The sequence below is a fragment of the Octodon degus genome, unplaced genomic scaffold, assembly GCF_000260255.1.
Source record: "Octodon degus isolate 3935 unplaced genomic scaffold, OctDeg1.0 scaffold00008, whole genome shotgun sequence".
In the NCBI taxonomy this organism is placed as follows: Eukaryota; Metazoa; Chordata; class Mammalia; order Rodentia; family Octodontidae; genus Octodon; species Octodon degus.
In genome coordinates this window covers 14,940,613-14,956,705 of record NW_004524584.1, presented here as the reverse complement: position 1 = coordinate 14,956,705, position 16,093 = coordinate 14,940,613, and the positions used below count along the sequence as shown (strand labels likewise).

Genomic DNA, 16,093 nt, shown 5'->3' with positions numbered 1-16,093 from the left:
ATAGCAGAAGGAACCATGCTGAATTCACAGCACCACTCCTAGGCCATCTGGTGCCCCTGGCTCTTGCTGGAAAAAAATAAAATGCAGGTAGTAGAGGGAGAGGCTCAGAGCCACTGTGTCAGCTCCCTGACTTTCCCCAATAGCCACCTTGATGACTGGATGAAGATTTAGTCTTGCCATCAGAGCAGGGCTAGGGTAAGTCCAAGCCTTGGACTGGGTGAGTGAAAAATTTCTCCTTGTGGTACTGGGAATTGACTCTAGGGCTTTTGCACTAATCTATATCCTGAGCTTCCCTACCCCTAATTTTTTTGAAATAGGGTCTTGCTCTGTCCCTAAATTTCCCAGGCTGGATTCAAACTCATGATCTTCTTGCATCAGCCTCCCAGAATATTGTGGTACTTTTCTTAGAAGGACTTATAAAGAACGATGGGGCTATTTGTTGAAACTGTACTTCCGATTTGATTTGAAACTGTCTCATTGCTGTTTGTCAATAAAATTTTGGAAAAAAAAAAGAGAGAGAAAAAAAAAAAAAAAAGGATGGGGCAGATAAACTGATAGATCTGGCCTACTAGGGAAGTGGAAGTCCTGCCTTTCTCCCTGGGGCAGAGTGGGCCTCTCTTTGGGTGGTGCTCTGGGAACCTTCAGTTGATCTGACTAGAAGCCTGACCATGTGAGCAGCCCTACCTCTCCCAGCACTCTATTGTGATGTTGCTCTGAGGGTACACACAGACTCACGTAGATGAGATACAGCCTAGGCCGTGAGGCAGGGGCTTCTCTGAATTAATTTGCTGTACTACCCTAGGCCACTGTTCACTGTCTTATGCAGCTCACTCCCAGCCTCACTGCTCAACCCACTTCGCCTTCCTATTCTCTGCCCAGCCAGCACGTGCCCACGCCTTGGCTCCTACCCCCAGCTACCAGAATAGAGGCCTAACAGCAGCTGCCAAGGCCTCTTTTCTGGGGTGGAAAGGGATGGCTAGCTGGAATATAAGTTGCTAAGATTGCAGAGGTAGACTAACAGGCCTGAGCACACACAGGGAATCAGCAAAACCACCAAGGCCTGCATTCACGCTCCTCTTGCACTGAAATCTGACATTCAGAAACTTTACAATACTTGTTCAAAACCCATATCTAAGAAGAGAAGAAGATACCAATATTTCTCCTTTCTTTCACCATGAAGACTGAATCCTAGCACTTCTGGTCTGGTGTCCTCCTATTGTCTAAGTGAGTCTCTTGCATAGGTAGTGGGAGATGTTCAAATGCTAAAAGAAAACTTCTCAGTCTTTTACCATGGTTTCAAAAAGGTCAAATTATTTACCTACCCTAAGCTACCAGAACTGGTAAGATCCAAGAAGAGGTCCTGGCCCAGCTCTGTTTGTTCCAAAGCAGCTTTAGTCTGAGTAAAAATGAGCCATGAGTGGAACCCCATAGGAGAAAACTAGATTTTCATTTAGTGGCAATGGATTCCCTGTTCCTTTACTCCAGAATGAGCCAGGCTTCCTGAAATGCAGTCTCCCTGTCTACAAATGAAGAGTGTGCTCTAAACTGCTCCCCAGTTTCCATGCATTTTAATGACTCCATGTATGTAGATACAGCAAAGCACCTAGTAGGCTTCTCCTCTCTGCCAAGCCTCACAGGCAGGTGCAGCAACTACCAGGCTGTGTGAGTGCAAGAGCCAGCCAGCATTTTCCCAGGCTGGCAGGAGGTCAGGACCCCATCCAAGACCAGGGATTCCAGATCTCAAATGCTGCTTTTGGCTGATGGGGCTGGCTTTGATCTTTGTGTTGAAACTTTCAGTCCCTATAGTAATACTGGGCCCTAGTGGAGGAGGCCTGACAGCCTAGGTCCTACACTGGGTCATCTCTAGACCTGATTTGTCCTTTTTGTGCCCCTGTTGAAGTAATAAGACCCTAACAGATGGCATGTGACACAAAAACACTTGAGTCATGGTGATCATTACCTGGTTGTGCTAAATTCTTGTCTTCCATTTTGCTCCTTGGTCCCCATATAGCCATTAGCACAATTCTATCCAACTCCTAGTCTGGGAAGCTCTTGAATTACACACCTGCCAATGAGCCTCTGCTTGTGAAAAATATTCTGTTTTTCATGTTCACATATCCAAAGACCCAGGAGAGGCCCCCCAAGCCCCCCAAATCACTTGTGGTGTGGCCCTTATTCTTCTTTGTGACTTCAAATCCCTTGTCTGTCCAGTGGGAAGCAACGCATCCAGATTACGTGCGCTGAGCCTAAGACCCAAGTTGCCACGCCTCCCAGCCAGAGTCCCAGCCAGAGCTCAGGGCTGTCCTAGCTGGTCCAGCTGCATCCCTCTCTGACCCAGTCAGAGTCCCTGTGACCACACTCCCTGTGGCTAGTCTGCAGTACATCATTTTCCCCCTGCAACTCAGATACCTAACTTCAGAATCAGCCCCTCACATACATGCAGAACTTCAGGCCAGGAAGTGCTCAGCCCAGAGACACAAGGCTAATCCTAGAGAAGCCTTCTTAGCTTATAATAACAGTTATAAATGTACAAAAGAGATTGTCTTCCAGGACAGCTCTAACAGCGGGTGTGTGAGGAAAGCCTATGAATTTGTTTTCTCAGCACATGGATGTACAACTATAGAGGTAAATGTGCCCTTAGCACAGTGGCAAAGGGCAACTGCATTGGCTTAAAGATTATGTTCTGCCACTCCTCAGAAAAATGTATCAAAGGTTAGGTGTCCCTGACAGAAATACCCCTGAGAGCCAACTGTGGAGACCCTGGAAGAACAGGACATGTACCAGGTCTGAACCTGCAAAATGGTCTTAAATCAGCATTTCCCAAACTGGATGCCATGGAACAGCAACTAAAATATATTCTGTGAAAGCAAATCTAGATAAGATTACCAATTACAGCTCTGTCTTGGAACTTCTAATACCCAGGAGGATGAAAAATGCCCTAAGAAATCTCACTGCAATAACCATTTCACAGGCTAGCTGATCCCTGTAATCTCAGACTTGGGAGGCTGAAGCAGGAGGATCACTGTGAGTTTGAAGCTAGCCTTAGCTACATAGTGAGTTCAGTCAGCCTGAAGTGCATAATGGGACTGTTTCATAAATTAAATAAATATTTTTAAAATAATAATTTAATTTGTTTAGCCTAATATTTGCTTGAAGTACTTGGCCAAGAGTCCTTCTCTTCACCAAAAACTGAATGTGCAGTAAGTTTGGGCTGACTTTCTTCCTGGCCCTAAGCCTCAGCTTCCTTCCAACACTATGAAGCAGATGGACTGAGTGGCCCTAAGGTCCTCCTACTCTGCTGTTTTTCCAGGCATAGTTAAAGGCTGGCTCCCTTCCTACCTTGATTAAAGGTCTGGTTTGGGGGAATCTGAAGGCAGAGGCTGTGGCATCTTGAGGGCTGGGGTGCTCACTGGGAGACTGGTGCCACTCTGTGCAGCTCACCCACCCTATCAGGGACTGAAGCATAGGTGAACATCTCAAGGAGTCTAGGACCCAGAGGGACAAGGCCAGCATAAGAAGGGCTCCCCACAGGGCCACGGGCATCTGCCAAACCTCCTGCTTATATGAGACCAGCTGCTTCTAGCTTCTCACTGGCGGAAACACATAGGCACACTTTCCTGGCCCAAATGGCACTGTGCTCAATACTGAGCAGCAGACACTTACCTAACTGATCAGTGCAGGGATGGGCCTATTTCTAATCACAGATGCAACCATCACGAGCAAGAACGCCTCCTCAGGAAGCCTCCACACTCCAGGAGTGACTCCAAATGCTCTGAGTCATCGCCCTCCCCCCAACAGCTCCTTCCTTGGAATCTCACACTTACCTCTTACAAACCACACATCCCACACCCACAGCACCTCATGGCATATATAGACCCTGACCTGTGAACAGTTATTCTCACTCAGCCCCCTCCCAAACGGTCCAAACGGCTCCAGCTGCTGGTAATCCCAGGGGCGCTGAGGCCCATGCTTATAGTCAGCTACTTTCCACAATGTCCAAGGGCAGAGCCATGTAGGGAGAACCAGACTTCTTTTGTTAAAATCTTTTTATTTGTTTATTTGGTACAGGGTCTTGCTACGCAGCTTGGACTCAAAGTGATCCTCTGTCTCAGCCTCCCCAGTGCTGGGATTACAGGCACGTGCCACCATACCTGGTTTTGGTGGCTGGCACCATGTGGTACGAGGGATTGAACCTGGGTCCCTGTGCTTGCCAGGCAGACCACTGAGCTATCTCCCCGGCCCAGAACCAGACATCTGTGCATTATCCTAGAGAAGCAGAAGGAGGCCAACAAACCTAGGTAACTCATTGTAAAGGAATGATCCTGGCTCAACCAAAACTCAAAAGCACTCAGCCAGGGTGCCAGAGACCCTTCAGACCCTTGATAAGGCATCCTACAGCAATGCAAAGCACCTGAATAAAACAGGGGAACTGAAAACTGGGCATTGTGTACCTGAAATACTCTGGAGCAAAATAAATAGAGGCCAAATCTGCCAGCCTGAGTCTATTTTACCCAAGGTCATCTTTCTAAGGATAGGTAGCTTGGTCCACCACTATAGGCCTCCAGCTAACTAGAACAGGAGCTCAGAGGTGGGGTTTCCTAACTGTCAGGGAGATAGGCAGGCCCAGAGCCAAAGAAACATGCCTCCTTTTGTGCTCCAGTTGTTCACACCCTCTCCAAATGAGAAACCATTGGAAAAAGTTATCCATATACCTACCACTGACCTCTCCAAGGTTTGGTGTTTCAGGCCAAACTTGAACCAGGTAAGAAAGCATCTCATATTCTGGGGTTCTGCCCAGCCTTTTGGGGTAAAAGAATCCCCTAGGAAATCTGGACCAGGCCTTGTTCTCTGCTGCCACATCTTGGAGCCAGGAACCAGACCCCTATCCCAAATCAGGAAGACACAGATGCTGAAGGCTTAGAGAAATGATCAGGAAAAGAGTTGGTAGAGGGCAAGGCACCAGGGGCAGCATGGTAATGTGGCAATAGGTAAGTGGGAAGCCGGCGCAGAGTGTGGTTACCTGTGTAAGATGAGGGTTGGGGTTGAACCCACACTGGTTGCAGACCTTGTTGTGACACTGGGTGCACGTATTGAAGTTTGGCTGGCTGGAGGTTGATGTGAGATCCGAGGTCTTGCATATGGGGCACAGGGTGCTGCTGGGAAGAGGGGCAATCTGGGGGACGGAGTAGGGTGATGTGGGGGTGCCTCTCTCTGGTGACACAGAGGGGGACCGCCCTGATCTCTGTGTCCTGCTGTCTACCTGCAGCGTCCTGCGGGGACCATCAGCCTCCTGGCCTGCTGGCCCCTGTGCCCTGGTTTCCCGGGGACTCTCACGGCCTGGAGCAGTAGCAGAAGTTTGCTTTAGGGTTGGGGAAGCTGCTCTCTGGCTACCGAGGGGCTCCTTGGGGTCCAGTCTCCGAGAAACACTGAAATGACATTAAAAAATGAATGTGTTAGAGACATAACTTAGAGAAGCAGCCTATGGACTCTAGCAAGTAGGGTGACCCTGCATGGTCCTTCATCACCTTCCTTCTTCTGCATAGTAGCATCCTCCAACCACTACTTGCTGTACCCTGTGTGAGTCCTGACACACATTACCACATCACACCACATGGCAGGATCCTGGATAGGCCATTTACTCCCAAAAAAAGCAAATTCAGATTCCTTAAGTCTGGAGTGGGAGCCTGATTTTTTTTTTTTTTTTTTTTTTGTCTTTTTGAAACAGGGTCTCACTATGTAGTTCAGGCTAGTCTTGAGCTCCCTTTGTAGCCCAGGCTGGTCTTAAACTCACAATGATCCTCCTGCCTCAGCTTCGTGAATGTTGGGATTACAGGCATGGACTACCACACCCAGCAGGACCTGCAGTTTTAACAGGCTTTAAAGTGACACTAGTACTCTAATCTGTCTGTTCACAAAGACACTTTCCTTCTGTGGCCCCCACAATGAGCCAGATGCCAGCCCAAGTCTAACAGGGTGGAGTAAAGTGCTATTTTCCCACTGATATAAGGCTGGATTTGGTCTAAGACGTAGCGCTTGAGAAACCACTGAAGAAGGCCCAATGTGCCTGCCCATTACATCTACCCCAAGCTGGCCTGGCTGCAGAGGAGCCCACAGAGAAGGCTAGCCACTTGGAGACAGCTGACGGGTCACACTATGACAAACTATTTCAGAAAGCAGATAATGCCTGCATAGGGAAGTCCACACCAAGACACTTACAGTTTTTCCTCCCGTGTGGGGAACTATGAGTGGAGAAACATTCCCTCAGTCTAATAGAGACTGTTCTAGACACCAGGCATAGTGGAGCATACCTGTAATCCCAGGGGAGGCTGAGGCAAGAGCTCATAAACTAGAATCCAGCCTAGGCAATTTAAGACTTTAGTGAGACCCTGTTTCAAAATAGATTACATGGCCAGCCAGATAGCTCAGCAGACTAAAGCTCCTGCTTAGGCAGAGCACAGCGGCCAGGTTTGATACCCCATGTGTTGTGCCAGCCCTGTCCCAGGGGCATGCTGAGATGGCAATTGAGACTGAGCATGGTGGCAAGTGCCTGTAATTCCAGCACTTGGGAGGCTGAAAACAGGAGAATCACTATGAGTCTGATCTATGTAGTGAGACCCTGTAGACCCTGTACTAAATACATTTTAAAAATTTTTTTAAAAGATTACAAAAAAAGCTAGAGATATAGCTCAATGTAAAATTCCTAAACTCAATCCCTAGTATTAAAAAAAAAGACTTCTAAAAAAAACCTATTAAATGTCCTATCATACATGCATTAATCTCCAATAGCATATACCTAGCCATCTACCACCCCTTTGGGCAGCAAGAGCATTTTGAACCCACACTTAAAACCTGGGCTCTTCTAGGACCTTCCAACAGATTAATTTCTAGGTATCCTAAAGAAGTATTTCCCACATGGTTAAATCAACAGTTTAATTTTCATTTATAGCTTTTTTTTTTTTTTAGATAGGATCTTTCCATGCAGTTCAGACTGGCCTTGAACTCACCATATAGCTCAGGCTTGCCTTGAATTTGCAGGAATCATCTTGTCCTAGCCTCTCCAAAAGAAGCTCTTGAAAGCTACTCAGGTATGGGCTTGATGGCGTTCCCCTATAATCCTAGCACATTTAGGAGGATTACCTGCTGAGGCAGGAGAATCACCATGAATTTGAAGCCAGCCTGAACTACATAGCAAGACTCTCTCAAAAACAGTGTGTGGTGGTACACACCTGTAATCTCAACACTCAAGAGGCTGAGGCAGGAAGATTACCATGAGTTCAAAGCCAGCCTGGGCTACATAGTGAGTTCAAGGCCTATAGTGAGATCCTACCTCAAAAAAAAAAAAAAAAAAAGAAAAGAAAAGAAAGCTACTCAGAAGCTACTGACAGCCCTTTATAACATGTGACTGGGATGTGGCCCCCTCTGTAGGCTGTGTAATTTTCTGGGAAATTTAGCAATTTCTACTATATTTGTGTTACCTGATAAATGACAGACAATCTTTCATGTACACAATAGCTTTTTCTTTTCAATACTAGGAATTGAATCCAAGGAGTGCTGAACTATATTCCCCATCCTTTTTATTTTCAGACAGGGTCTCATTAAGTTGCTCAGCCTGGGTTCTAACTTAGGATTCTTCTTCCTAGCTATAGTAACTTTTAAATTCAATGTGAATCACAAAGTAGTATTTCTGGAGACATTTTAAGCAGATCCAAATTAGATGCTCAATTTGGATTTCCTGAATGGATGGACTATAAGGATGTCATAGATAAGAAGAATAAAATGTGGCCCAAAATATTTTAGGGCTGATGAAACATGGCAAGATCCTGGCATGACATTCTTTTGGCCTGACCTCCTGCTGGAGAGAGCTATAGGGACAATAATGCGGTTCTGAAGGACTGCTGGCCACACTCCAGACCCATCGTCTAGAATGCTCTAATAGTAATGATGGTGATACTGACTGTAGTGGTGTCACATATTAACTTCTTTAAACTCAACAGTAAATTGATGGCATAGAAACCATTTTGCACATTTTAAACACAAGGAAACTGTTCTGTATATAGTTTAATTTTGTGAAGCCACCATGACCTGTAAATGATAGAGCTGTGATTCCAATATATAGGCCCAGTTCACATCCTTGATTACTATCCTACACTACCTTTCTAGGGATATATAGTATAGCTGTAGAGGGGTGGGAAGCACTGCAATTTGGGCTCTTCAGTTTCTCTTTGTAAAGAGCTATTTAATGCTCACTCCCCCACAAGAGGTATCTGGTTTGCTCCCTGCTACGCAGGGCTCAGCACCATGCTTGGCATAACCAGTAAGGACAGCTACATGAACAGAAAAATGTGAGCTCATAGTGGGGCTGACGTAGGGCAGCAATAACATCAGTGATAGCCACTTCATTTAGCACTTGGTCAGGAACTAAAAGACTCACAGAGGGGCTAGGGATTTGGCTCAGCAGTGGAACACTTGCCTAGCAAGCTGGAAGCCATGGGTTCAGTCCTTGGCACCAAAACCAAAAATCTCTCCTAAAAATCAATTCAACAACAACAAAAAACAAAACAAAACAAAACAAAACAAAACAAAACAAAAAACAGTAAAATAAAAAAGACCAAACACAAACAAGGCAATTAAAAGACTCACACACGAAAAATGAACTTCAATATCAGATATTCATTCATTCACTCAGGCTTCCATTCATTTACAAACATTTACTGACCCTTGAACTAGGCCTCATGAAGGTACTGATTGTAAAAGGACTCATATCCCTCACTGTATTGTTATTATTTCATCATGTACATATATTCACTATAAAAACCTGTTAAATATTTAATTAAAGTAAAATTTTAAGAAAGTAAATCAGACAGGGATCCAGTCCTCTCAGAGCCTCCAGTCTGGAGAAGAAACAAATGTCCAAAGAAATTGCTGCAAGCACACTGCTGATGTCCTAGGCCAGGGGGTGGGGAAGAAGGGTCTCATCCTGTTCTGGGATATATCACACCATGCCTGAAAGGTTGTTTGCTCTCAGTGGCATACAAGGGTATGAGAGGTAGAGGGAAGAGCACAGGCAGTCTCAGAGATATCAGTACCTGCTTCACTGGGTAGCTATATGAAAGAAGTCAGTTGTTCCTTGCACCTACATCAACTCCCAACAACAGTACACTGAGTTTTCTGAATTAATCAGGAAGTTCAAAGCTACAACGTGAAGGGGTAGGATGGCAGGGCCTCCAAAGTTTCCAGATAGGTGTTTGGTCTTTGTGTCAAAGAAGATTGCGCAGCCAGGAATCTAGCAAAGATAAGATAATAGCCAGAAAAGAGTCCCTGGGTAAGGGAGAGAAGGGATGGTGGGCATCCTGCTTGAGTTACAAGGAGGAGTACTCCTATAAACTGAGGTGGGGAGTTGCAGGAGAAAAGCCTATCACGTGTTAAACAGTATAATAACAAAACCACAAATGTAGGTTTGAAATATGACAGGGGGTAGGCAAGCAACATGGAGCAAACAGTCATAATTTTATTTCAAATTGGGTAAGTGTACATTTTTACCTAGCAGAGTTAAGAGTTCAGTGCACAAGTAATTCTCAGGAATAGTGATTACCACAGAGAAGTGATCCAGGAAAGACTGTAGAGAGTAACCATATTTATGGTTGTAGAGGAGACACTGAAACTAAGCAGTCAGAAAGAGGAGGACAAACACAATGACCCACAGGGATGCCCATGAGGTATAGCACCCAACAATGTCTCCAGTTGTGATAAATCCACATACCTGAGGGTGAGGAGCTGTAGGAGAAAAAGGCTATCCCTATGAGGGCCACCACATACCACGAACATCCTACCTCATCCCAAACCACACAAGCTGGGCTGGGGCAGTTCACTGTGCTACTGATCATAGTGGATTATTTGTACATCCCACAGAGTCAAGGAGTCAGGGGCAGGCTAAGAGAAGATAATCACTACAAGAGGCCCTTCTCAGGTAGTATTCACAAAAGTCTTTACCAAAATATAGCTGCTGGGCATGAGAAAAGGAGGGAGCCAGGAAAAAGAGAAGGAGGTATCTATAGGCAGGACCCAGGACTGTCCCTGGAAGACTTGGCCTGGTGGCCATGAACAATCAGCAGAGGCCTTTGGAGGCTCGTGCTATTCTCCACAGTCTCAAGGAGCCCTGTAATTAAGAGAAGGCCAGATAAGGACAGTAAGACAGAGAGAAGGACACTGCTATATAGCAGAAAAGACACAGGATATCAGACAGGGGAAAAGGGAGAGGACAGATGCTAAGAACTAACTGGAATCTGGGCATGGTGACAGCACTTGAGAGGTTGAGGCAGGAGGATCAAGATTGGTTTGAAACTAGCCTGGACTATGTTGTGAGTTCGAGGTCAGCCTGAACTATATAGCAAAACCTTGTCTAAAAAAAGAACTAACTGGAAGTCAAACAGGGAAAACTAAAAATACCTTATCTACAGAATTTTTTTTTTTTTTTTTTGAGGCACTAGGGATTAAACTCAGGGCCTTGCTTATGCTACATATGCACTTTACCACTGAGCTATATATCCCCAGCCCTTTTTTCTAAACTTTTAGGGTTTCATCAAGTATCAGAAGATGGCCCCAAACTTGCAATCTCTTGCCTTAGTCTCCTGAGTTGCAAAGATTACAAACACGGGCTTGGTGAGGTAAGTATTTTTTTAAAATGGCCAAGAAAGGTAGAGGACATAGAAATTGCCTGATTTCTACCAGCTTTCCTTTCTTTCAACATTTAGGGCTGCTAGCTGTTCAGAAACCATCCTGACTCGGTGCTGTTTTTCAAGATAGGAATGAGCCTTCTGGCCACAGAAGGGCTGCTAGGAAGGAAGACAAGGACAGAGACAATTCAGCCAGGCTTTCCGCCAATCCTCAATGCCCCTGTAGCTTTCTGTCTCACACTCCTGGAAGAAATAACCCATATTGTGCTGTCAGAAGCTGGGCTCTACACTGTCAGAAATCCTCAGCAGGGCATGAATCTAAGAAGTTCTAGTTACTAAAAGATGCTCTAGACTCCAGGCACATTCATAAGGAAGAGCCACTGGGAAGGGTGACAAGCATGAGAGTTGCTCTGGTAGCTGCCTCTGGGATGGCCTGCAAAGGCTGAGGCTGGGTCCAGGGCATACAGGTATCCTTGCCCTCAAGCAAACCACTCAAATGAAAGAAAATTAATGTCACTATCTCTATTCACCTTTCTTCCTGGGAGCAAACAAGAAACCTCAGTGGATCCCGGGCATTCTGTTTAGGCTAGTGAGAACACATTTAAGGCAGTGAATTCTGACTATCTGCTACTGCCAAAGAAAAGAGTTCAGAGTGACTGGAGGTGAGTCAGAAGGGGAGAATGTGGCAAAGGACCTGGTAGGGAACAAGAGCTACTGCCATCAAACACAGGCCAGGGGAGGCTACCAGGTCATACTGCAATTAGAGTAAGCCTAGGAGCCAAGCATGTTCTTAGATGGAAACCCTTAGGTGAAATAATCTGATTCATCCTAGGCCTCCTTCAGGACTACACAGTCTCTAGAAACACAGGAAGGGTAGGAAACCAAGGTAACTTTCCTCTACCCTGAGTTAATTAACCTCAGTTAATTAACCACTCAGTTAATTGGCTGTGGGCCTATGGGAAAGACTGTCGTGGTCAGTTAAATATAAAGGCATCATCATGTGTGGGGTAGAACAAAACCAAACCTTTAGACCTGCATCAAGACATAACCCGCCCCAATGATATTATGGGCTTCTGTACTCTTTTAGAATATTTTGCTGAGTTTACACACCTATAATATTCAACAACGGAACTTAAAAAAAAATTGGGGTATAACTATGAATGTCCATTTTGTATCTGTGTATTCAAAGTGGTTGGGATAGATATATAGTTGCATTCTCTTAATGAATAGAATGATTTTTTCTAATGGTGTTTGTAAGTAGGATCACAAGTCTGCATCTTGTACAGCAATTAACCACTAAGAAGAATATATGCAGTGTATTATTTGTTGAAACTGTACTTTCAATTTGATTTGAAACTGTCTCATTGCTATATGTTTATCAATAAAACTTTGAAAAAAAAGAGAAAAATGATAAGCAAACAATAAAAAAAAAAAAAGACATAACCCGCTTCTTGGAGGGGCTTAGTCAGATGGACCAGGCCCCTCTCAGGTCAAATTCATCTATCATTAGGAAGAGACCAGAGGCTATCCAGCAATAGTTCCTGTAATACAGACCTCTGACCTCCCCTTGGTCCACTATGCATCTCTTGTCCTGTGGTTTTGCCAGAGTCTCAAAAACTATATGTAGGCATCAATCAGCTGAGGTACTGAATACCACCAGTATGACTTTGAAGGTCAAATGTACCCCCGTTTTTTAAACACAGGATCTGGCTATATGTAGTTAACATGGTCCATGGGCTACTATGTAGCCCAGACTGGCCTGGAACTCATAAGAATCCTTGTCCTCAGCTCCAGAGTGCTGGGATTGCAGATATGTGCCATCAAACTAGACATAAATGTCTTATATTGTGCCTGTGACAGGTATTATGTGAATGACAGCTTCCTAAAAGCAAGTGAGAAGTGACTGAAAATCTCTTAGTCTGAGAACAGTATTGTGGACTTATTAGTCCTTTATTCATAGCTTTTCTAGTCATTGAATTTTCCATTTGTTTGTTTGTTTGTTTATATTGTGGTACTGAGGATTGAACCCAGGGCCTTCATACTGAGCTATGCCCCCAGACCCTTTTTATTTTTATCTTGGGACAGGATTTTGCTAAGTTGCCCAGGCTAGACTGGGAATTTTTTATTCTTCTGCCTCAACTTCTCAGCTAGAGTACTGGGATTACATCCCTGAACCACTACCCCTGGCTCATTAATGCATTTAAAAATAACATGTAGGAGGATAGGGAAATAGTTCAGCAGTCTAAGTGCCTGCCTGGCAAGCACAAGGACCTTGGTTCAATCCCTGGTACCACATGCCATGCTGGCCCTGGAAGCATCATGCAGGCCACTGAAACCGAGCATGGTGGCGCATGTCTGTAATCCCAGTGCTGGGGAGGCTGACACAGGAGGATCACTTTTTCTTTTTTTTTTATGGTACCAGGGATTGAACTCACAAGCCTGCGCTTGCCAGGCAAGCACTTACTCTACTGAGCTATCTCCCCAGCCCGATTTTTTTTAATTTCAAAAGATAAAAAGAACTAGAGAAAATATTTTTCTTACTCTCTTCCTCTCCCCTTTTCCTCTCTTCTTCCCCTCCCCACTCCCCACTCTCTTTCTTTCCCTCCTGCTCTCCCTCTTTGAAATCATATTCTTTAAATTTTTGTATGTTTGAACATATCTTTGTGAACTTTACACTTGATCAGACTAGATATAACATTCTGAATTCCTGCTTCCCCTGAGAAGTCTGTAAATGTAGCCCCTTTGTTTTCTGTTATGGATTACACCTCTTTGCCAGCCTGATTTTTTCATAGATAGATAGATACTTTTTCCTTCAGGATACAATAGAACTCTTTTTGAAGTTCAGTAACTTCACCAAAATAATTTTTTGTTGAGTAGTCTGTATCTATTTTTCCTAAAATTCAGTATGTCTTTTCAGACTAAACATTTGCAGTAAATGTTCTTTTACTTCAATGGAGAAAACAAAAAACAAAAAACTGCAACAACATTTGTGGGCGGGTGAGATGGCTCAGCGGAATAAGCACTTCCCAGGCAAGTGCAAGGTCCTGAGTTCAATCCTCAGTTCTGCCAAACAAAACAAAAAACAAAAAACTGCAACTTCAATGGAGAAACCTTTCTTCTATTATGTCCTTTAATATTTCTGTGTTCTACTTGTTTTACTTTCCAGGGATACCAATTTCATCTATTTAGAATTTACATTCGTTATATTGTCCTAGCTGCTGGCAACTTGTGGTTTCTCTACATACCCTCTGCTCAATTTCTTGGACAATGCCATTCCCCCTTGTAAGTCATGATATCATTTGGAGTGGGTTATTGGTTTTGAACTCTGCACTCTGAGTTATTTGCCCTAGTTATACAAGATCCAACTTCCCTTCCTAGCATCCTCTCTCATCCCATACTGATTTTCCATAATTAGAAACCACTCTTTATTTCGTATTTTAGGTTATAGATATGTGCTAGTTTTGTTGAAGGTATAGTTTTCCACTTCTTGTTTTTTTTTTGTTTTTTGTTTTTTTTTTCAGAACCGGGGATTGAACTCAGGCCCTTGTGCTTGCCAGGCAAGCACTTATTCTACTGAGCTATCTCCCCATCCCCTACTTCTTGTTTTTTATTTTTTATTTATTTTTTAAAAATTTTATTTATTTATATATATGTGTGTGTGTGTGTGTGTGTGTGTGTGGCCATCTCAGCCCACCAAGGGGCAGGGCTGGCTGGCATGTGGTGCTGGGGGATTGAACCGCAATCCCTGAGCTTTGCTAAGCTTGTTCTAAGTAGGTGCTTTAGACCACTGAGCCATCTCACCAACCCTCTTCTTGTTTTTTATAGTTTAGTTCAAAGAGATGCTTTTGCAGGGTGTAGTGGTATACACCTGTAATCCCAGTGTGCTGGAAGCTGAGGCAGAAAGATCGCTGTGAATTGAGACCAGGTTGGACTACATAAGCAACTTCAAGGTCAGTCTGCACTACATAACAATCCTGTCTCAAAAACAAAAATAAAAACAAAAACAAAGAAACAGGAAGCAAAATAAAAGAGATGTTTTACTTAATTATATTTAAGTGGAAGACATTTTCACAATCTAAAATAAAGCCATTTTCCCCATCTTTCTTTCTGTATATGTTCACCATTTCCTAAAGTATAGATCTCTTTATTAATCTGATTAAAAATCTTAGCTATCATCACTAGGAGGAAAATGTCACACTCCTAAGGTTGGTTGGTTGGTTGATTGATTGATCGATTGATTGCTTGATTTTAAGAAGGTTCCCAGTCCTAAAGTCCATGGAGACCAAATTCCCTAATAGCTGATGGCTGACCTGGTGCCTGACCAGTGGATCCCTGTCCTTCACACTGACTCTGTCTCTTGCGGTTCACCTTCATGGCACCCCTTGCACATACGCTCCATCTGAGGACAAGCCAGTGCTTGCCTACACCTATGCTCACAGCAACCCTGGCTGAATGCTTCCACATGTGGCCTCTGGTGTGGCCTCCTTGAGTTCCCCGTTCCTATATACTGGCACTCAGTACTGCTCTCTATTAAGGAACCCACAAGGGCAAGGCTTCCAGAGCCTAATGTGTTTGTAATCCCCATTTTCCAGTTGAAGGAAGCAAAAGTTTCACTGCCTGTTTTAATTAAGTGACGAATAATAACCTATAATTAAGCAAGGTTTGTAGGAAATGACCCTGATGATGCTTCTTTTGGTGTGTTAGACCGTCATATTAATACTATTCATCTTTTATAAAGGGCTAGTTCAACCACTGAGTCACAAATTCCCACAGGAAATGAAACAAAGTTGGGTTTACTATAATGCAATAAAAGAGCTGGCTTTATTAACTAGAACTCAGTAGAGAGGAGAATGCTATTTGAGTAACAGTTCAGTAAGATTAGTGGGGGAGCCAGGACAGGTGGGGACTTGTATTAGAAGCTGAAGGGGCTAGAGGAGAAAAGAGAAGGTGTGTAGGTCTGGGTCACTGCCCAGGCCAAAGCCCCAGGTCAGCAACAGCTTGAAGGGCTCTCATTATCTCCTCAGCTTTCCAGATGGTTCTTACCTGGAATGCCAGAAAAAATGGGAGCCTCAATCTTAGGGGTCCTCTCCTTTGGACATCATAAGAACTAAACCCAGGATGCAGACATCTTTCTGGGAAATTGGTATACCCTGGCACCAAGACCTATAGTATTCATGGAACCTGTGTCTTAAGACCCTGGCCTGCAGGCCCGGCATGTGAGTGAGATGACCCGGGCCTCCAGATCCTGAATAGACCCTTGCAAAGAAGCTAGAGGCAAGACCCACCCAGCTGATTCAGGAGCAGAACATCTTGCCAGAGAGACACAAAGGGTTCAACTCCAACGGCTGCAGCAGAAAGAAGTGGAGCACACAGCCAGATCCAAGCAATACTCACCTGGAGGAATCTGAACTTCATAGATC

The 16,093-nt window shown here is 44.3% G+C and overlaps 1 protein-coding gene across 1 annotated transcript in view; it reads right to left on the bottom strand.

Moving 5' to 3' along the window:
• Bsn (bassoon presynaptic cytomatrix protein) overlaps positions 1-16,093 on the bottom strand; it is a 100,099-nt gene that overhangs the window by 34,430 nt on the left and 49,576 nt on the right. Inside the window, exon 2 of the mRNA XM_004625100.2 lies at positions 5,021-5,426. Coding sequence (XP_004625157.1) covers positions 5,021-5,426 — 406 coding nt within the window. The remainder of the gene's footprint in view (positions 1-5,020; positions 5,427-16,093) is intronic.